The 21,121-nt window shown below is 41.8% G+C and overlaps 2 protein-coding genes across 2 annotated transcripts; both read right to left on the bottom strand.

Annotated features, from left to right (window-relative positions):
- Positions 1 to 1,736: 1,736 nt before the first annotated feature.
- On the bottom strand, positions 1,737 to 5,481 carry LOC115149223 (bone morphogenetic protein 10). The gene is made up of 2 exons (XM_029691888.1): positions 4,022 to 5,481; positions 1,737 to 3,459 (listed from the first exon to the last, which is right to left on the bottom strand). Exons 1-2 carry the CDS (start codon positions 4,377 to 4,379, stop codon positions 2,396 to 2,398), a joined length of 1,422 nt encoding a protein of 473 aa, XP_029547748.1. The 5' UTR covers positions 4,380 to 5,481; the 3' UTR covers positions 1,737 to 2,395.
- Positions 5,482 to 15,387: 9,906 nt separating this feature from the next.
- LOC115148250 (neuropeptide FF receptor 1-like) lies at positions 15,388 to 20,725 on the bottom strand. Its single transcript, XM_029690207.1, has 4 exons — positions 20,617 to 20,725; positions 19,163 to 19,560; positions 17,516 to 17,615; positions 15,388 to 17,024 (listed from the first exon to the last, which is right to left on the bottom strand). The coding sequence occupies exons 2-4, from the start codon at positions 19,521 to 19,523 to the stop codon at positions 16,067 to 16,069; spliced, it is 1,419 nt and encodes a 472-aa protein (XP_029546067.1). The 5' UTR covers positions 19,524 to 19,560; positions 20,617 to 20,725; the 3' UTR covers positions 15,388 to 16,066.
- Positions 20,726 to 21,121: the final 396 nt, after the last annotated feature.

Genomic DNA, 21,121 nt, shown 5'->3' on the forward strand with positions numbered 1-21,121 from the left:
ATGTGGTTCTATGGACATGGAGTGTATTATGTATTCAGGAAAAATAACATTTAGCAAACAAACTTAATCTATGGCTCTGTGCATCATCTGTACCTTTCTGCTTCTGTTTTCTACAATTGGAGAGGTTTGATGTATTGCAGAGACAAACATGATCTGCAATAAAGAAAAGAAATGACACTTGTGTATTGTTTTTCTTTGCTTTCACATTCTCTTCTCTGACTTAACACTTGAAAGGTTGTCCATATAGCAAGTTCATTGTTCAGTGCCCTTTTTGCACAATGCAACTCTATTCAAAGCAATATTAATTTCAGGTTCACTTATGCTGTAGTGCACTTGTATTCTTGGCTTGTCTGCATGCCTTTAACGGAGAACCTCAAACAAAGTGTAATCTCTAACGCATTTCACTAGGCTCTAGTCAATCATGGAAGCACACAGGGTTGGGGAGTAACTGATTGCGTATAATCGATTACATGTAATCTGATTACAAAGAAATGGTAACCGTAATCAGTTACATTACCAGCAAACATTTTGTAATCTGATTACAGATACTTTTTAAAAACTAGATCACTTCTTGGATTACTTTTAAATTCAGAAAGGGTGTTTGCGGATTTTATTTTATTTTTTTTACAATACAGTATGCCATCATTGTAAATAAGAATTTGTTCTTAACTAACTTGCCTAGTTAAATAAAAAAAGACACCTTTCTGTTTTCTCAATGACATTCAATTCAGAATTGGAAAAAGACGCAAGTTTTAGTTTGTTCCACCTGAGCGAGTCTGACCTCAAGTCAGAGACCTCTGATGACACACCAAATGTGTTTGATGGATAATTTTAGTCTTCTTCTAATGCCGCTTAATAAAAAAAAGTAATCAGATTACGTTACTGAGTTTGGGTAATCTAGAAGTTACATTACTGACTGCAATTTTGGACAGGTTGATAGTAACTTTAACATATTACATTTAGAAAGAAACCTACCCAACCCTGAAAGCACTCACATTTGTAATAAACTTCAAACACAATTTATTCTGCTCTGCTTTAGAATACGCCTCTTTGTCTTTGCATGTAGGATATATACGAGTTATCTGTTATAGTTTTTCTTTAGTTTTTCATTTATAATATACACTGAGTGTACAAAACATTATGAACACCTGCTCTTCCATGACATCGACTGACCAGCTGAATCCAGGTGAAAGTTATGATCCCTTATTGTTGTCACTTGTTAAATCCATTTCAATCAGTGTAGATGAAGGGGAGGAGACAGGTTAAAGAAGGATTTTTAAGCCTTGAGACTATTGAGACGTGGGTTGTGTATATGTGCCATTCAGAGGCTGAATGGGCAAGACAAAAGATTTAAGTGTCTTTGAACGGGGTATGGTAGTAGATGCCAGGTGCATCGGTTTGTGTGAAGAACTGCAACGCTGCTGAGTTTTTCACATTCAACAGTTTCCCATGTGGATCAAGAATGGTCCACCACCCAAAGGACATCCAGCCAACTTGACACAACTGTGGGAAGCATTGGAGTCAACATGGGCGAGCATCCCTGTGGAACGCTTTCGAACCCTTGTAAAGTCCATGCCCTGACGAATTGAAGCTGGATGGGTAACATTTTGTGTGTGTGTGTGTGTGTGTGTGTGGAGGGGGTGTTCTTAACGTTTTGTACACTCATTGTATAATAATATATAGTAACAATATATGCCATTTAGCAGACACAACTTAAGAGTCATGCGTGCATACATTTTACATATGGGTGGACACAGGAATCAAACCCACAATATTGACCTGGTAACCGCCATACTCTACCAACTAAGCCATACAGGACCAACCATTTAAACCAAGAGCTACTTAAACCAATAAAGTTTTGTGCATATCTGACGGTACATACCAATATCGGCAAAATGAAAGTCAAATAAATGATCACAAACTACAAAGAACAGCATGATATTCACATTTCACGTTTTTTTTCTTTTTAAAAAATAATTATATTGCTGGCATTGTAAAATAGCATTTATATAATCTCAATATAATAAGAAATGTACTTTTACAAATGGCAAATGTACATAATTGAATGCACATACAGGCAGGACCCTCTTGCTCTGTCATCTTCCTATTTACGCCTCCACTGTTTATCTTTGTCATACAATGTAGTTGATGCGGCAAAATATAGATATAGAAATTATTCATGCCCTTAATATGGTGTACTGTATCCATTCTGTTTACACTATATGTCTGCTAGTAGCTCACAAAGCAAGTATCCTTAATGATTGCAGAAATGTATTATTTTCAAATAGGCACTTTTGATCTGATTTTCTTCTTGATAGTGAAATTGATGACCACTCAGTCTACGTTAATCCACAGTCTCTATACCTCTCTCCTGAACCTACAGTCAGTTCTATGACTATCTACAGCCGCATTCTGACACCACCATGCCCTCGTACTTGTGCATGTAGGTGACCACTCCTCCGTCCTCGACGTAAAGGAGTGCGATGGGCTCTAACTTGGTGGGAACACAGCAGGCTGGTGACGCCTTCTGTGGAATCTTACTGCTCAGCCGACTCTGGACAATGGCGTGCTTGGTAGGCGAGACCTCAGAGGTCATAGGGTAGCTGCATACACCATTGCACTCATAGGCTTCATAGCCCAGGGGCTGTATGACCCAGGTATCCCAGCCAATGTCCTTAAACTCCACATAGAGAGGGGTCTTCTTACAGGGGTCACCCTTGGTGTTGCGGCGGATTCGGGGAGGCGTGTCGTAAATGAGGTTGGAGTACAGTTGCATGAGAGTCTCCTCGTCCAGCTCCTCTCCATCAGTGTTCCTAGCATTGCTCCCAGCCTGGTCCCCCCAATTCACCTGTGGACTCGGCTCCAGGTCAGCCAGCAGGTCATTCTCATGTTCTGTAAACTGGTTGAGCTCCCGCTTGTCCTCCTCACGATGGTCTCTGTTCTGATCATCTGAGAACACAATCACCACTGGCATGTGTTTACCATCTGAGCCCATGTCAACATCCACATCAACCAACTCTTTCCTTCCACCCTCTTCTCTGACCTGGGGGGTCTTCCCATCATCAGAACCCAGACTTGCAATGTGGACCTCCAGTCGGTGGGTGGAGCTCTCTGCCTTCCGCCAAAGGTTGACCTGATGGGTCAGGTCGAAGGTAATCCAGGCATCGTCTTTACCATAGACTTGCCGGGTTGCCAGCTCCTCCATTTCCTCCATTTTGTCTGTCTCCTGCTCATTCCTTCTTCCGTCCCTCCCCTCTTCTTTCCTCCAGTGCCCCCCCCCATGGATCTTGTAGATGGTCACCTTGCGGTCAAGGCCAGAGTAGCATCTGCGATCCCTCTGGACCAGGGTGTAGAGGCGGAGCTCGGCGGTGAGGATGTGCTCGTGGTGGGGGATGGAGATGTTGAACAGCAGGGGGTGTGTCCTCACGCCCCTGACCGTCACACTGTAGAAGGAGGAATCTGGAATTAAAATATCAATGAAGGTCTGAATTGGGTTTAGACTCAAATTGGATTTAATCAACTTTATATTAAATAATGCATCAATAATAAGGCTTTTAATTTAGCAGTTTTTTTATATGGTTAGAATGAATTGCAATCATATCATGTAATTTGACTTCAAGAAGAGGAAATAAGTAACTGTTAAACCAATTACAATTTAATAAACGTTTCTTTAAGGGCAAATATCATATTTCATTCTTGTCAAAATTTAAGGCAAACTCCATAACACTTTGAATCATTTAAAGTTAATCTCAGTTATCCAAACAAAGAGTGATTTACAGTTAGTCAAATCTTAACTTCTCTAAAAGAACAGCTGAGTATCAGTGTACATTTTTAATATACTTTTGAAGTTGTATTGGTCAATAGATTGTATAGTGCTATTGTTCTCAAGTTAATTTGAGTTGCTTTATAATGTTAGCTAAATAAACAATTAATCATATCCAAAGAGATTTTTTTTCAAAATGATGAAAAGTTAAACATTTAAAAAACAATGTCTTCAGACAAATATATGTACATGTTGTACCTTCATTCTTGAAACTACGCACTATGTTGGCAGAGGGCATGGCCGTGCGATCGTTGGCAAAGCGGTTGTACAGTTCCAGCATGTATTCTGGTGGCTCTTTACGGGCCGCACGGGGCCTTGGCCGGGGGCCCAGCTCTGTGAGGTTCAACGTGGACAGAAACTGACCCTGAAAGTCCTGCATGTCCAGGTCTTCATTCTGCTCCAACATGGAGGTATCCACCAGACCTCTAGCCCCAGGGCCCCTTCGAAGCTCCTCAGGTGACATGATGGGACTGCCCTGGCTCAAACCAGGCAGCAACAGAGGCAGGAGGCTCAGAGAGTAGATGTAGCCCAGTATGGAGAACACTGGAGTTACCATGACTGCCTGAGTCAAAGGCAGGTTCAGGTCCAAAGGATGAGTATCAAGTATGGAAATAGAATAGGATCCTCAGCAGAAGATACCTGCGGAACAGTTCCACCCTATCCAACGGCAGTTTGTCTCGGGGCTGACAGGGTGGTGTGGGGGTCGAGGGAAAACAGCTTTGTCCTTGTTGATCTTGTGATTGGGTGCAGAGGGCAGGGCGGGATGTGTTGTCCACCTCACTGTGCTGACATGTTGGAGATGACACTTGGGCTCTGCTCGCACCCTGCCTCTCTCTGGGCCAGCCAGCCTGCTGACGACCACTAATTCCAACTCCGCTCATCTTCTATCTACCGCACTCTGCCTCTCTCTGGGCCAGCCAGCCTGCCGACGACCACTAATTCCAACTCCGCTCATCTTCTATCTACCGCACCCTGCCTCTCTCTGGGCCAGCCAGCCTGCCGACGACCACTAATTCCAACTCCGCTCATCTTCTATCTACCGCACCCTGCCTCTCTCTGGGCCAGCCAGCCTGCCGACGACCACTAATTCCAACTCCGCTCATCTTCTATCTACCGCACACTGCCTCTCTCTGGGCCAGCCAGCCTGCCGACGACCACTAATTCCAACTCCGCTCATCTTCTATCTACCGCACCCTGCCTCTCTCTGGGCCAGCCAGCCTGCCGACGACCACTAATTCCAACTCCGCTCATCTTCTATCTACCGCACCCTGCCTCTCTCTGGGCCAGCCAGCCTGCCGACGACCACTAACTCCAACTCCGCTCATCTTCTATCTACCGCACCCTGCCTCTCTCTGGGCCAGCCAGCCTGCCGACGACCACTAACTCCAACTCCGCTCATCTTCTATCTACCGCACCCTGCCTCTCTCTGGGCCAGCCAGCCTGCCGACGACCACTAACTCCAACTCCGCTCATCTTCTATCTACCGCACCCTGCCTCTCTCTGGGCCAGCCAGCCTGCCGACGACCACTAACTCCAACTCCACTCATCTTCTGTCTACTCATTTGCGTGTATGCTTTCTCTGGTTGTTCATGGACCACTGCTGATGGGAGACTTGTACACACAGCTTTCAGCTTAAATTCTCTTTTACCTACAATTGATATCTGTTTCCTTATGCTTGTAGGATAAACTTTGTATTTATTTATGACATCTGAGTGAGGGCACTGGATATCAGCATTAATGCATTTTCTTGGAAAGAGTAACCTCTGGGATAACCTCTCAATCTCATTGGGTGATGCAGGCTGAAAAGTGAATTAGAAAGGATCATAACTCGTAACACTGTCATTGACAATCTAATGCAGTGCTGCAGGTGTCCCACAAGAGGTCAGAGTATATCCAGAGACCATAGATCCATGACAGCGCTTTCCTTTCTTCAGGTTACAGTACAGTACACTGTCTACAAAACATTTATGCTCTTTCAATGACAGACTGACCAGGCGAATCCAGGTGAAAGTTATGATCCCTTATTGATGTCACTTGTTAAATCCACTTCAATCAGTGTAGATGAACGGGAGGAGACAAGTTAAAGTGGGATTTTTAAGCCATGAGACAATTGAGACATGGTTTGTGTATGTTTGCCATTTAGAGGGTGAATGGGCAAGACAAAATATTTAAGTGCCTTTGATATGCTAGTAGGTGCCAGGTGCACCGGTTTGAATGGTCCACCACCCAAAGGACATCCAGCCATCTTGACACAACTATGGGAAGCATTGGAGTCAACATTGGCTAGCATCCCTGTGGAATGCTTTCGACACCTTGCAGAGTCCATGCCCCGACAAATTCTGCTTATCAGTAGTTGTCATATTCAACAATAAACATTAGTGTGTCAATACACACTTCTTGATTAGATGTGTCGTGACATTTCTTGATTAGATTAAAAACAAATTAATTTAATAAGCACCATCTAAAATCTGCAAGAGCAATTACAAAACTTCAAATTATCTTGATAAACAGATATTATCTATTGATTGACATCTCACAGCTGATTTTAATGAAGCCCTCTGTGGTGTAGCCTACCTGCTGTGCTGCATAACGACAACCTCTGGGGCAGTGGCATTTCATTGGGCAGACACCTTCATAGTGATCAGTGCAATCCCTCCGTACATACAGTACCAGTCAAAAGTTTGGACACACCTACTCATTGCAGGGTTTTTCTTTATTTTAAAAATGTTCTACATTGTAGAATAATAGTGAAGACATCAAAACTATGAAATAACACATATAAATCATGTAGTAACCAAAAAAGTGTTAAACAAATCAAAATATATTTTATATTTGAGACTCTTCAAAGTGGCCACCCTTTGCCTTGATGACAGCTTTGCACACTCTTGGCATTCTCTCAACCAGCTTCATGAGGTAGTCACCTGGAATGCATTTCAGTTAACAGTTATAAGTTAATTTGCAGAATTTATTTTCTTCTTAATGCATTTGAGCCAATCAGTTGTAACAAGGTAGGGTTGGTATACAGAAGATAGCCCTATTTGGTAAAGTCCATATTATGGCAAGAACAGTTAAAATAAGCAAAGAGAAACTACAGTCCATCATTACTTTAAGACATGAAGGTCAGTCAACCGTCAAGCGCTATGATGAAACTGGCTCTCATGAGGACCGCTACAGGAAAGGAAGACCCAGAGTTACCTCTGCTGCAGAGGATAAGTTCATTAGAGTTAACTGCACCTCAGATTGCAACCTAAATAAATGCTTCACAGAGTTCAATTAACAGACACATCTCAACATCAACTGTTCAGAGGAGACTGCATGAATCAGGCCTTCATGGTCAAATTGCTGCAAAGAAACCACTACTAAAGGACACCAATAAGAAGAGGAGACTTGCTTGGGCCGAGAAACACAAGCAATGGACATTATACCAGTGGAAATCTGCCCTTTGGTCTGATGAGTCGAAATGTGAACTTTTGGTTCCAATCACTGTGTCTTTGTGACGCAGAGTAGGTAAATGGATGATCTCTGCATGTGTGGTTCCCACCGTGAAGCATGGAGGAGGAGGTGTGATGGTGTGGGGGTGCTTTGCTGGTGACACTGTCAGTGATTTATTTAGAATTCAAGGCACACTTAACCAGCATGGCTACCACAGCATTCTTCAGCGATACGCCATCCCATCTGGTTTGCGCTTAGTGGGACTATCATTTGTTTTTCAACAGGACAATGACCCAAAACACACCTCCAGGCTGTGTAAGGATTATTTGACCAAGGAGAGGTTAGAATCATTAACATAGCAGGTTAGGATAACTAGCGTGGCAGGTTAGATTCATTAACATAGCAGGTTAGGATAACTAGCATGGCAGGTTAGAATCATTAACATAGCAGGTTAGGATAACTAGCGTGGCAGGTTAGAATCATTAACATAGCAGGTTAGGATAACTAGCGTGGCAGGTTAGAATCATTGTTAACATAGCAGGTTAGGATAACTAGCATGGCAGGTTAGAATCATTAACATTACATTTTAGTCATTTAGCAGACACTCTTATCCAGAGCAACTTACAGTAGTGAATGCATACTTTTCATTTCATACATTTTTTTTTTTCCTACTGGCCCCCCGGGGGAATCGAACCCACAACCCTGGTGTTGCAAACACCATGCTCTACCAACTGAGCCACAGAGTAACTTTATATCAAGAAACGCCTATATCAGAAAACGCCCTTAATTGCTGTCTGCAATTATACCCTTCTACTTGGAAGTGCTCCGAAATACGAAAAGTATGTTTGTATGGCTCTGAGGTCAGGCTGAGCATTGATATGGAGGAATTATTTTGCAGTGCTCCTCGCATGACTGTTAAGCTTCGCAATACTGACTGGCATGGTGGTTACGCTTTAGCACAGGTTAGCAGTTATCTCCAACACTGAACAATTTTTCAATCAGTTTGTCTCCTCTGAGGTTCGGAAAAATGTCATGACAACACGATGGGACAGAAATAGTTCATGATAAGCAAGTCGTCATCTATCTAACAAAACGGGACGATAATACAAGTGGCTGTACAAGTGCCTAAATAACAGGGGACAGAGACTTGTAGTCATTAAGTAATCAACAGTTTGATTTGATTTGTGCAATCTTGGGCTATTGTTATTGTCTGAGTGGCCTCCCGATGGGTGGTTCAACTGTGTCACCCTGGCTGTAGTGATGTCATCAGGTGTGTTTGTCACATCCGAACTGTATGATGAATTCACTACAACTGCTGTCATTACATTCTTTGTAGTGTTTCAAACATTTTCTATGATCTTTTATTTACTTTATTGTCTATAAACATTGACAGACTTTAAGTGCAAAGTTTGTAACGATAAAAAAATGTAATGTACAGTATGCATCATTGCACTACAACTTATTATCATTTTAATGAGTCTGAGCTGTCAGGCAGTTAGAAAACGGATCAAAGTCTGATTGTACTCTTCTCTTTTTTCTATTACACTGATTATACCCAAGGATTTCTGCAACAAGTAGATTAATGAATATGTCTGTCATAAACCTATTTACAGCTATGTCATCAAATGACATGCGAGTGAAAAATGTATTAATCTCATTTTATATGAGAAGTGTGTTTTGAGGGGACAATTCGGCTTTTCCAATTATTTTGCAGTCTATACTGAGTATTCAAATCAAATCAAATCACATGTATTTATATAGCCCTTCTTACATCAGCTGATATCTCAAAGTGCTGTACAGAAACCTAGCCTAAAACACCAAACAGCAAGTAATGCAGGTGTCGAAGCACGTATTGTCTCTGCATGGTAAGTCAGGACAGCCTCATGGTCATTGGTCGTTCACTGTAGATGTAGCCCTTTTGCAGATCTTGAAATCTATTGACAGGCGCAAGTTTCAATAGAGGGTCTTGATTTTCAAGACCCCTGAGCTGAATAACTTTGTTACAGCAGAACGTCGCCCATTTCAATACGTTTTGCAGTTGAACCAGAGACCGCAGATGTCATTGCTTCTCTGAATAAAAGAAAAAGCGGGTCAAAAAAACAAGTTATTTGGTGAAGTTACATGACATGCAACTCTCTTTTCAATGTGCACAGACACATGGATGCTGGCCCATGTTGACTCAGTGATTCTCAAAGTTGTGTCAAGTTGGCTGGATGTCCTTTGGGTGGTGGACCATTCTTGATACACATAGGAAACTTTTGAGCATGAAAAACCCAGCAGCGTTGCAGTTCTTGACACAAACCGGTGAGCCTGGCACCTACTACCGTACCCCGTTCAAAGGCACTTACACCCTCTGAATGGTACAAATACACAATCCATGTCTCAAGGCACTTAAAAATCCTTCTTTAACCCGTCTCCTCCCCTTCATCTACCCTGATTGAAGTGGATTTAACAAGTGACATCAATAAGGGATCATAGCTTTAACCTGGATTCACCTGGTCAGTCTATGTCATGGAAAGAGCAGATGTTCTTAATGTTTTGTATTCTTAGTGTATGTACATTTCTCCTTGAATGACAGATTGCATACTTTAGTTTAAACACTGTGCTATAGTGGTAGTAGATTGGTAGAATCCATTATAATATAGCATCCCCCATAAATAAGCACTGTAGTCATTCTAAGTGATATAAACCAATCCAACATGTTTTCCATGGTTCTTCCATAATGCATGTGGTAAAGGATTGAACCATCTTCACACTCTCAGATGTAAAGGATTCTGTTTGTAGATGAAAGCCTCATTATTTTTTTATGAGCACATATTGTGACATAACAATAATATACTATTAATAGTAGTTGTGTAAGTTCTGTTTTGATTCCTTTGATCCAATGCTGTTAATGGCTGGTTGAAATGTTGCTATAGGTAATGACAAAAGTGTAGTTTTATTATTATGTAAGTGATTCATTTTCATAGTGGCTGGCTATTTTCCATTAGAGTACCATCTTTGGCAGGATTGCAGAGCGTCCATTATCTAAAGTCACTTTGCTCTCTGCCTCTGTTTCTGTTATCCAATGCTGAATGCATATCCAAGGTGGTATGGTGGAAGTTCAGTTGTATGTATTGTGTTTAAAACCCTTTCAGAAACACATGGTCATGCGGACCTGGCATCTTTTCACTCCCTCCTCTCCACATTTTCTTCCTCTGTTTCTGCTGCTAAAGCCACTTTCTATCACTCTAAATTCCAAGCATCTGCCTCTAACCCTAGGAAGCTCTTTGCCACCTTCTCCTCCCTCCTGAATCCCCCCCCCCCCCTCTCTGTGGATGACTTCGTCAACCATTTTGAAAAGAAGGTTGACGACATCCGATCCTCGTTTGTTAAGTCAAACGACACCGCTGGTCCTGCTCACATTGCCCTACCCTATGCTTTGACCTCTTTCTCCCCTCTCTCTCCAGATGAAATCTTGCGACTTGTGACGGCCGGCCGCCCAACAATTTCCTCCTTTATTTATTTAATATTTTAATGATGACTTCCTGTGATTGATTGATTTGACCCTTACCTCACCTCACTCATCAACTCATCCTTGACCGCTGGCTACGTCCCATCTTCAAGAGAGCGAGAGTTGCACCCCTTCTCAAAAAACCTACACGCGATCCCTCCGATGTCAACTACAGACCAGTATCCCTTCTTTCTTTTCTCTCCAAAACTCTTGAGCGTGCCGTCTTTGGCCAGCTCTCTTGCTATCTCTCTCAGAATGACCTTCTTGATCCAAATCAGTCAGGTTTCAAGACTGGTCATTCAACTGAGACTGCTCTTCTCTGTGTCACGGAGGCTCTCCGCACTGCTAAAGGTAACTCTCTCTCCTCTGCTCTCATCCTTCTAGACCTATCTGCTGCCTTTGATACTGTGAACCATCAGATCCTCCTCTCCACCCTCTCCGAGTTGTGCATCTCCGGCGCTGCTCACTCTTGGATTGCGTCCTACCTGACAGGTCACTCCTACCAGGTGGCGTGGCGAGAATCTGTCTCCGCACCACGTGCTCTCACCACTGGTGTCCCCCAGGGCTCAGTTCTAGGCCCTCTCCTATTCTCGTTATACACCAAGTCACTTGGCTCTGTCATATCCTCACATGGTCTCTCCTATCATTCCTACGCAGACGACACACAATTAATCTTCTCCTTTCCCCCTTCTGATAACCAGGTAGCGAATCGCATCTCTGCATGTCTGGCAGACATATCAGTGTGGATGATGGATCACCACCTCAAGCTGAACCTCGGCAAGACAGAGCTGCTCTTCCTCCCGGAGAAGGACTGCCCGTTCCATGATCTCGCCATCACGGTTGACAACTCCATTGTGTCCTCCTCCCAGAGTGCTAAGAGCCTTAGCGTGACCCTGGACAACACCCTGTCGTTCTCCGCTAACATCAAGGTGGTGACCCGATCCTGTAGGTTCATGCTCTACAACAATCGCAGAGTATGACCCTGCCTTACACAGGAAGCGGCGCAGGTCCTAATCCAGGCACTTGTCATCTCCCGTCTGGATTACTGCAACTCGCTGTTGGCTGGGCTCCCTGCCTGTGCCATTAAACCCCTACAACTCATCCAGAACGCCGCAGCCCATCTGGTGTTCAACCTTCCCAAGTTCTCTCACGTCACCCCGCTCCTCCGCACACTCCACTGGCTTCCAGTTGAAGCTCACATCTGCTACAAGACCATGGTGCTTGCCTACGGAGCTGTGAGGGTCAATCACCACCTTCTGGAGACACCTGAAACCCCACCTCTTTAAGGAATACCTGGGATAGGATAAAGTAATCCTTCTAACCCCCCCCCCCCCCAAAAAAAAGATATAGATGTACTATTGTTAAGTGGTTGTTCCACTGGATATCATAAGGTGAATGCACCAATTTGTAAGTCGCTCTGGATAAGAGCGTCTGCTAAATGCCGTAATGACGACGTAATGATGTAAATGTCAACAAAAGTACATTTCAGTGAAATCATACATTTTGCTTTGTAACAAAACAAATGAATTTTATGACCATAATCTCTAGGGTCAAGAAATATGCTCTACTTCTACATACAGGACTTCTCAGTTGGAACATTTCAATTCTTATGATCTAACAGACAGCCATTAGCTAAAGTCTGACTAAAAGGGCTCACTTTGTTCAAAACTCCAAGGCCTGTATTACAAAGCTTTCTCTACCTTATTTCCCTCACATTACAACGTAAATTACCTCATATTACAACGTAAACTACCTCACATTACAACGTAAACTACTTCGCATTACAACGTAAACTACCGGCACAAATAGCATCTACTGGATCTAGGCCGCATGGCTATAGAGTCAACCAGACAAATTAAATCCACTCTGGACTGCCTCCTAAAAATGGAACATGTACCCCATTTAACGGTATCCTCAAGATCCCTTGTTATGTATTATGGTGATCAGGAGACAGTGGGAGGCCTGATGACATGGGAAGCATAGAGATACACAGTGTATCTCACCGCTAGCTTTTCATCATCTGCTGACTGGCAGCCAGTCACTATTAAAGTCCTACTCAGTCTCCTTTTCAGCTCATGTATTACCTGATTTCCTTAACAAAAGGCACATCTCAATAGGTGGCCCAGGTATCCCAGTGACATAGCACTTTTGTTCTCCATAGTACCTCTGAGGACTAAACACCTCCATCTGCAACTGGATCCTGGACTTCCTGATGGGCCGCCCCCAGGTGGGGGATTACATTAGATAGACATGATGAAAATGGTAAATCACCTTAACAACTAATGTTTTTATCACTGATGACTACTGAAGTACAGATGGCTATCTTAATTTGATCACTATTGTTGCAGAGAATTTTCCCTGCACAGCAGGAAATGCAAACTTGTATTGTATTCAAGGTTTAAAAAGGCTTCTAAAATGTGTAATTTCCACTTAAAAATGTCAGAGAAAAATGTCCATTAATTATAATCCACATAATAATTCACATGTCCTGTTGCTGAAGGATTATTTTCCTGCTGTGAGAAACTGGTAAAAAATGAAGATATTACATTTGACATTTTTAGTCATTTAGCAGACACTCTTATCCAGAGCGACTTACAGTAATGAATGCATACATTTCATTTCATACATTTTTTTTCCTGTGCTGGCCCCCCGTGGGAATCGAACCCACAACCCTGGCGTTGCAAACACCATGCTCTACCAACTGAGCTACAGGGAAGGCTAGATGTTACACCTGTAGTGTTTTTTAATCCCAGTAACAAGACACAACATGGGGGTGTGCATGTTTTAGTGGAATTTATTCAAAGATAACAAGCAATTATGATACATTATTGATCAGGGGAGTTATTACCTTCTGTTTCTGATTTAGGGATTTGACGTGAAAAGGAACTAATTGGAGCTATCTCCATACCACATGCACTAACGAGCAATCAACGGGAAAATAACATTTGATGGGATGAATACGATGAGAGGATGGGGACTATTCTGAAACAAAAACATCCACATGCAGTACAGTCTGTCTCAGTATAGAAGAAAAGGGAGTAGTTTTTGTAATTTGGATATCTTCACGCAAATTTCCATCAAAGCTTCACCTGATAACACTTTATACAAGACGACCATTTAACAACAATTTCCACTTAACAACCAAAGCAGGACCTAAGGACAATATCTAACATGACACAATTATTACAAATAGCTCGAAACTCTGTTAGGTGGATATCAGTCCTATTTAAACTGAAAGCTACGAAACATACTTATCTAGAACAGTCCATGGACAAACTGCAATCTGGTAATGCAAACGTATTTCAAGATCACTTCTATACTATATACAACCACATCATTGTCTTGCACTATTTTAGGTTACACATTATTTGGATAGTACATCGGTAGATGCTTTACAGAATATCAGTACATTTCAACTAAGTATCTACTCACTCTAACCTTAACCCTTACACTTATTCTAAAACTAACCCTAACACTAACTGTAACCTTACCTAGTAGCTGCTTATCAATAGATGGTCATATTATCAACAAACTATCTGTAGATGCTATCTGGACTATCCAAATAAGTGTGACCCTATTTTACTACTCCAATAGTTAAAGCAACATTCTGCAGAAGCTGCAAAAATAAATACACAAAAATATACTGACAATCACAAACACAGATAAATAACTTTTTCACATTGTAAACACAACACTTTGATCTGTATTCATACACAGTCCACACCAACATCAACCTGTTTATAATTCAGGTTTGCAAGCCACCTGTTAGTGCAAGGGTTCTCAAACCTTTTGGGTCCGCGGACCCATTTTGTGATAGCAAATTCATCATGGACCCCTCATAATCAGAATACAACTCAAGTAAATAATTACTCTGACCTTGGCAGTGCATGGAATAAAAAAAACAAGTCTCCGGCCCTGTAAAGGAATATTTTAAAGGCCCACCTCTTGACATTGTAGAGAACATTTAGCAGTTTTCAACAAATTTCCTGCAATTCTGCACATTTTGTTTTTTTGTTGCTGCAGCTTTAAAGCTAATATCCTGAAATTCTACACGTTGTCATGAGGCAGAGAGAAAACGTTGCAGTTTTAAAGCTTAAATTACAGTGCATTTATGTCCCCCCAAAAATTGGAGGACTACAAGAAGTATTGAGTTGAAAATGCTATAATTGGTGGAGTACAGTGGATACCAACATCCCTGTAAGCCTCCCCAGGCCTATGTTGCCCAGGGTTAAGAACCTAAATTGTAGATTCATAATATTATTAAGAACATCAATTTTAGATTCATAATACAACATTGTATAGTATTACACCCTCTAAACGTATTCCACTAATCCCTAAAATGTGTTGAATCTGTTGTTGTAGGTAATATTCAGATAAAAATCTATCAAATGCAAAACATTTGATCTGGTCGCGGACCCCCTGCAGTACCTCTGTGCACAGGAGATTGGCGGCATCTTAATTGGGGAGGACGAGCTCATGGTAATGGCTGGAGCGGAATTGGTGGAATTGTGTCAAATACATCAAACACATGGCTTCATATTTGGTTCACAACACATCAATATTCATGCAGTAAGTAACAGCAAACATTGTGAACAGAATTTGTATAGTTTACCTCAAAGAAATGTTTCTATCATGGAATGTCTTTTCTTGACCAGAAGAAATCAAACAACGTGCTATTTCCATGTGAAAATGTGATCTCCATTGTCTTTTTTTGTGGCCAACTCTTTCTTGGCTCTCTGGGGGAGTGTATTGGATATCAGCCATAAGGTCAACTCAAATGGGTAATGAATGTCAGTAATACCCAGTTAGTAGTAACATATGAATGTCCTCCTACATTACCTAAAGATTTCCCTAGACCATTATTTATCTAAGCAACTTGTAGCGAACAACTCTGTAGCTGGAGGACAGTAAGCTGAGCTGGAGGACAGTAAGCTGAGCTGGAGGACAGTAAGCTGAGCTGGAGGACAGTAAGCTGAGCTGGAGGACTGTAAGCTGAGCTGGAGGACAGTAAGCTGAGCTGGAGGACAGTAAGCTGAGCTGGAGGACAGAAATGGAGGTGGTTCACTTTATTCTTCCCTCACATGTATTATATTATAATGGGTCTCTGGTCTCTGCTCCTATATAGGACACATCTAGCATTACAGTCAGGTGGAAAGAGCTCTTTCACAGTAAAATGTCATGACAATACCCTCTTATCTCCAACCTGTTCATTCTCCAACCTCACCATGTATACACCCCACTGTTGTTGTCCACCCCACTGTTGTTGTCCACCCCACTGTCGTTGTATACCCCACTGTTGTTGTCCACTCCACTGCCTTTCAATGCTCCCACGCCTGACACACAGCAACCCCCATTGGAGAGAGTCCATCGACATCCTCCGCATGAACACCCCTTTTAATTGACACTCCACCGTTACTGTTACTTCCCTCTGCCCCTGAGCCCCGCCAGCCTCCCACCTCGGCCGAGCACTCTGCCTTCCTCTGCTCCATCTCTAGACACACGCAGCCCGTCAGGTCGCTGTCGGTGTGGATGCGGTTTCTCACCCCCCGGATGGTGAGAGGGTTGGCGCTGAGGGCTGTGTCCCGGGTGCTTCTGGCCTTGCAGCCCTGCTGATCCTTGCTCACCGCCTGCTCCTGAGGCAGCACGCTGCAACAGGATCCAGAACGACAGGCAGCCTGGAAGCCCTTCTTAAAGTTTTCATTGAAGTAGCCATAGATGATGGGGTTGATGCTGGAGTTGGAGAAGGCCAGCCAGTGGGAGAAGGGGAAGATGTAGCCTGTCAGAAGGTCCAGCTGGTCCCCTTCAGGTCTGGCGTAGTCTGTGAGTAGCATCAGGGTCCAGAGTGGCAGCCAGGACAGCATGAAGAGGAGAGCCACTACGATTAGCATTTTAACCACCTTGACCTTCCTCTGGGAGATAGGGGACTTGATATCTGGGTGCCCACTGCTAGACAGAACAGCTGTAGCAGAAAGTTTGGCTCCGATGCAGCCATACATGATCATGATAAGAGCTAAGGGCATCAGGTAGATGTGTGTGAACAGGACCATGGTGTAAACTTTCCTCATCTCAGGTTCAGGCCAGGTCTCATAGCAGTAGTAGAGAGGGTAGATTTTGTTGTCACTGGATACCATGAAGTGACCCTTCTCTTGATCCACCGTCAGCATCACAGCCGACGGAAGCATGATCACCAGTGCAAGAGCCCACACCAGCCCTATAGTTGCCTTAGCAACAAGAAGGGTTAGCTTGGGCTTAAAGGGGTAAACAATACAGCGGAATCTAATGGGAGAGAGCGAGAGAGAGAGAGAGAGAGCGGAGAGATAGATGAGAAGTGATGAAGCGATTAATTTCACTAAGGATTCTTTATACGCTACATACAGATGTAGGATCTTAATTTGATCACAATTTTGTTGCTGAGCAGGAAATGCAAACTTGTATGTATTCAAGGATTAAATGGCTTCTAAAGTTTGTAATTACTACTTTAAAATTTCAGACTTGATTTGCCCTAATGAAAAATGTATCAACAAAATTTTTGGGATTAATTATAATTCATATTTCCTGTTGCTGCAGGATTATTTTTCTGCTGTAGCAAACCGGCTCAAATTAAGATCCTAAATCTGTAGATTAAACAATTTACTGTAAAACACGAAGTGTTTAACATGCATACATGAACGCCTTTCTATCCCCTTCCAATTCACATGTGCAGATACTAACAAGTACCCTGCATGCCTAAAGGAGACAATGTGGGAGGGAAGAGGTGGGGGACTTACCTGTCCACAGCGATGGCAACCAAGGTGAAGACAGATGCAGCCACTGATATCCCCTGTACCAGGCCACTTAATTTACACACTGCATTGCTAAAGGGCCAGCCTGCCAAACAACAACAGCAACAATAACACAGACATGTCAATGAGAGTCAATAGCCATACTGTGAACGGGTGAGTTAGTTTGGAACACGTGAGTTAGTTTGGTACACGTGAGTTAGTTTGGTACACGTGAGTTAGTTTGGTACACGTGAGTTAGTTTGGTACATGTGAGTTAGTTTGGTACACGTGAGTTAGTTTGGTACACGTGAGTTAGTTTGGTACACGTGATTTGGTCATAAATAATAAACAACTTCAGGAGTACTGTACATTTAAAACCTGCATGAAAGATGCCAAAATACCTTTTTGCACAAGAGTGGATCAAGTATTTATACCTACCCAGCGTGAATATGTAGCCAACAAAAGGTGTGTTTTGAAAAGGTAATTACTGTAAGTTAAGACTTCCCGCCTAAGTGATTTTATGGCAATGATTATTTCACACTTTTGTACATTTGGGGTTTTCTAAAAGCACTTTTACTGCCTGGACTCAACTAATGTCTGTATTGAAGAGATGAAGAGATTGTGAAGAACTGTCTAAAAATGTAAAGCTATTCATCAGGCTGTCAAATGAAAGACAGCTGCAATCATCATGTTCAGACCTACTATTTTTCCCTCAGTTCTGAACTATTCAAACATGAATCCGCAATATCCAATTTACATTTACATTTTTGTCATTTAGCAGATGCTCTTATCCAGAGTGATTTACAGTTAGTGCATTCATCTTAAGATAACTAGGTGGGACAACCACATAGCACAGTCATGGTAAGTACATTTTCCTCAATAAAGTAGCTATCAGCAAAGTCAGAGCTAGTAAGGTTGAAAAGAGTCATGTGCGAGTGTTAGTTCACCAAAGGCTTTTTTAATTTTTTTACAAGACAATGTTAAAAAGGCTTGCTATTAATAATAGTAAAAATGTAAATAATACAATTCAATAACAGGCTGGCGATCCAGCTTGTGAGATGTGTGAAGATTTATTACTGTGAGAATGAATTGAGCTTATCTAAACCATTGCAAAGCTGGCTAGGCTGGGGCATGTGCAACTTCAGACATATATATGACCCCTGCTGAAACAGAGTCATACAATACATGTGAATGACTACTGGGGGATAGCTAGAATTCTGTTTCTTTCAAGGCACAAGATGGGCTTATCCTAATAATTGTCGTAATCAATAGCTAAAGGCAACTGGCAAATCAGTTATAGAAATAACTGTCTTTCTCTAAAGGTTGCATCATTCTTTTCATCAAAGCTAACAGCAATGAAAACAGAGTATCGTGTTTTATTCATTTACGGAATCATTTTAGCAGTAGGGTAAAACCAACTCAGTGGCTTTGTGGTTAGAGTTTCCGCCCTGAGATTGGAAGTTCCTACCAAAAAGACTCAAAAAATGGTAGGACTCTATGCCTCTCTGCTTGACACTCAGCATTAATGAGATGGATTGGAGGTAGGGCCCTGCGATACACTAGCCTCCTGTCCAGTGGGTGTACTCGTCTCTGTAGTGTGAGGCAGCTTGATGTACAAGAGATAGGCCATTATTTTATAAGATATTACTGTACCTGTGATGAGGTTGTCCACCAGCGTAGTCGGGATGCAGAAGATGCCCACCAGCAGGTCACTGATAGCCAGGTTGAGGATGAAGAGGTTGGTGACTGTCCGCATGTGACGGTTCTTAACCACAATGAGGCACACCAGGCAATTACCCACCATGCATGGCATGAAGATGAACAGGTAGGCTAGGGTAAAGCTGGCTGCTATGGCCAGAGAGTGTTGGTAGTAAGGGGAGAACTTGATGCTAGAGAAGGTGCAGCTGGAGTTGGTGTTGGTGCAGTGTGTCAGGTTAGTGAGGTTTGTTGAGAGTATAAATTCAGAGGTCATGTAAAGAGTAGTGGTCAATTGAAGTTCCAATGTGTCCTCCATCTTGAACTCCTCTTATTAGACCAGGAGAACAGTCAGGCTAAAAATACCCCAAAAAACAATAACATATTTATTACATATTACATATATTTATTACATACAATAACATATTTATTATTCAGTAATCCACCAAAAAAGGTCTGTTTTTTAGCTGTCTCCATGAAGCGACAATGATATGCATAAGAAGCATTACAATTAATTATGGGTAGTGAGGTGACAATGTTGTTGTAAGTATAGCGAGATGGTGAATGTTGATTAATGAATATCAGAACTTCTCTATGACAACCATTCAGCTTGGAGCGCTCAATAACCATTCTATTTGCCTGAATACATTCTGTTTTTCAAATGGGATGAGAGATGTTTGTGACAGTCATTGGCATTATGATAATATCACAATGCCAATGACTGTCATAAGTAATACCAATGACTGTCACAAACATCTTTCATCCTCTTTGAAAGCAGACTGTCAACAAAGATGTTTTACACTCAACAACTCCAGTTAGCTCTGATATCTCTTATTCATTCAGCTTTGATAATGCTCTTTTTAACTATACTATCAGGTTTATGATATGCTTATAACGTGTATAAAGATTTATAAACATACACAGCCAATGTTAAACCTTATTAAATAGGGGGGTTTTGTACGTTTTTTTATACACCCAATTACTATCATGCAAAAGCATTTAATTTAAATCAAACTATAAATAATAAAATAAATAAATGATTTCTCACATTATAATTAAAAAATGTATAAAATGTATACAATATCATTATTTGGGGTTATTTATTAACACATTATCGAAACAAGTATTCACAGAGATGTTCTGACAGGAATGAATCTCAAGTCAATTTCAATGTAACTTTTAAATGGAATGGGATTTAAAAAAAATCCTAATTAATTTTATTCGGATATAAATTTGACATTCCAGTAACGAGAACCATACAGAGTTCTTTCATACTCTTATTTATTTCATTAACCTTAAATTTCCCGGAATAAAGTGAAGGCGATCTCTACCTTATCAATGTTATTCAGTTGAGAAAGAAATCCCTATAAAGACAAATTGTAATACGTAGATTTGTAGAAGAAAGCGCATACCTTACGTGCCTTTTTAAAGACCTCAACGTGTGCGGTGAAATAAGATGAAAGACAACAAAATCTCAGATAGTCCCCTCACTAAATTATGAAATAGATACAGAGAGAGAGACTGAACTTTTCCCAATGCACTAAAACACCTTCAAATACTATTTAGCTTGTTTGTTTCATCCTCACATCGAATATATACGGTCTACGCATCCGGCGAATGAGGAGGCGTGCACCGTGCGCATGAACTGCTTTTATAGCTACAGCGGCAGTCGCGCGTGCTCCACATGGAGACATTCTAGAGACCTCATACTAATGTTTTTTCGAAATCTATGATCTAGATTATTCCTTTACTTGACAATACCAATAAATCCCAACAATGAAATCAACCTACCATGTCAGAATACTGTCGATTGCTTCTGAGAAGGAATTAATTGTGTTAGTTAGGCCTACAGGGTTACTCCACTGTCAGCATCAATAGGGGTCACAAATCAACACTGATACTATATATTTTTTACCT

Source organism: Salmo trutta, chromosome 15 (assembly GCF_901001165.1).
Source record: "Salmo trutta chromosome 15, fSalTru1.1, whole genome shotgun sequence".
Taxonomy (NCBI): Eukaryota; Metazoa; Chordata; class Actinopteri; order Salmoniformes; family Salmonidae; genus Salmo; species Salmo trutta.

Excerpts from the sequence above, each read along its gene's own strand:
- LOC115148250 (XM_029690207.1), bottom strand. The coding sequence starts at position 19,523 with ATGGAGGACACATTGGAACTTCAATTGACCACTACTCTTTACATGACC. Across the intron at positions 17,616-19,162 it reads GGTGGACAACCTCATCACAG|GCTGGCCCTTTAGCAATGCA; the intron begins GTACAGTAATAT and ends GTTGTTTGGCAG. Across the intron at positions 17,025-17,515 it reads GTTGCCATCGCTGTGGACAG|ATTCCGCTGTATTGTTTACC; the intron begins GTAAGTCCCCCA and ends CTCTCCCATTAG.
- LOC115149223 (XM_029691888.1), bottom strand. The coding sequence starts at position 4,379 with ATGGTAACTCCAGTGTTCTCCATACTGGGCTACATCTACTCTCTGAGC. Across the intron at positions 3,460-4,021 it reads GCGTAGTTTCAAGAATGAAG|ATTCCTCCTTCTACAGTGTG; the intron begins GTACAACATGTA and ends TTTTAATTCCAG.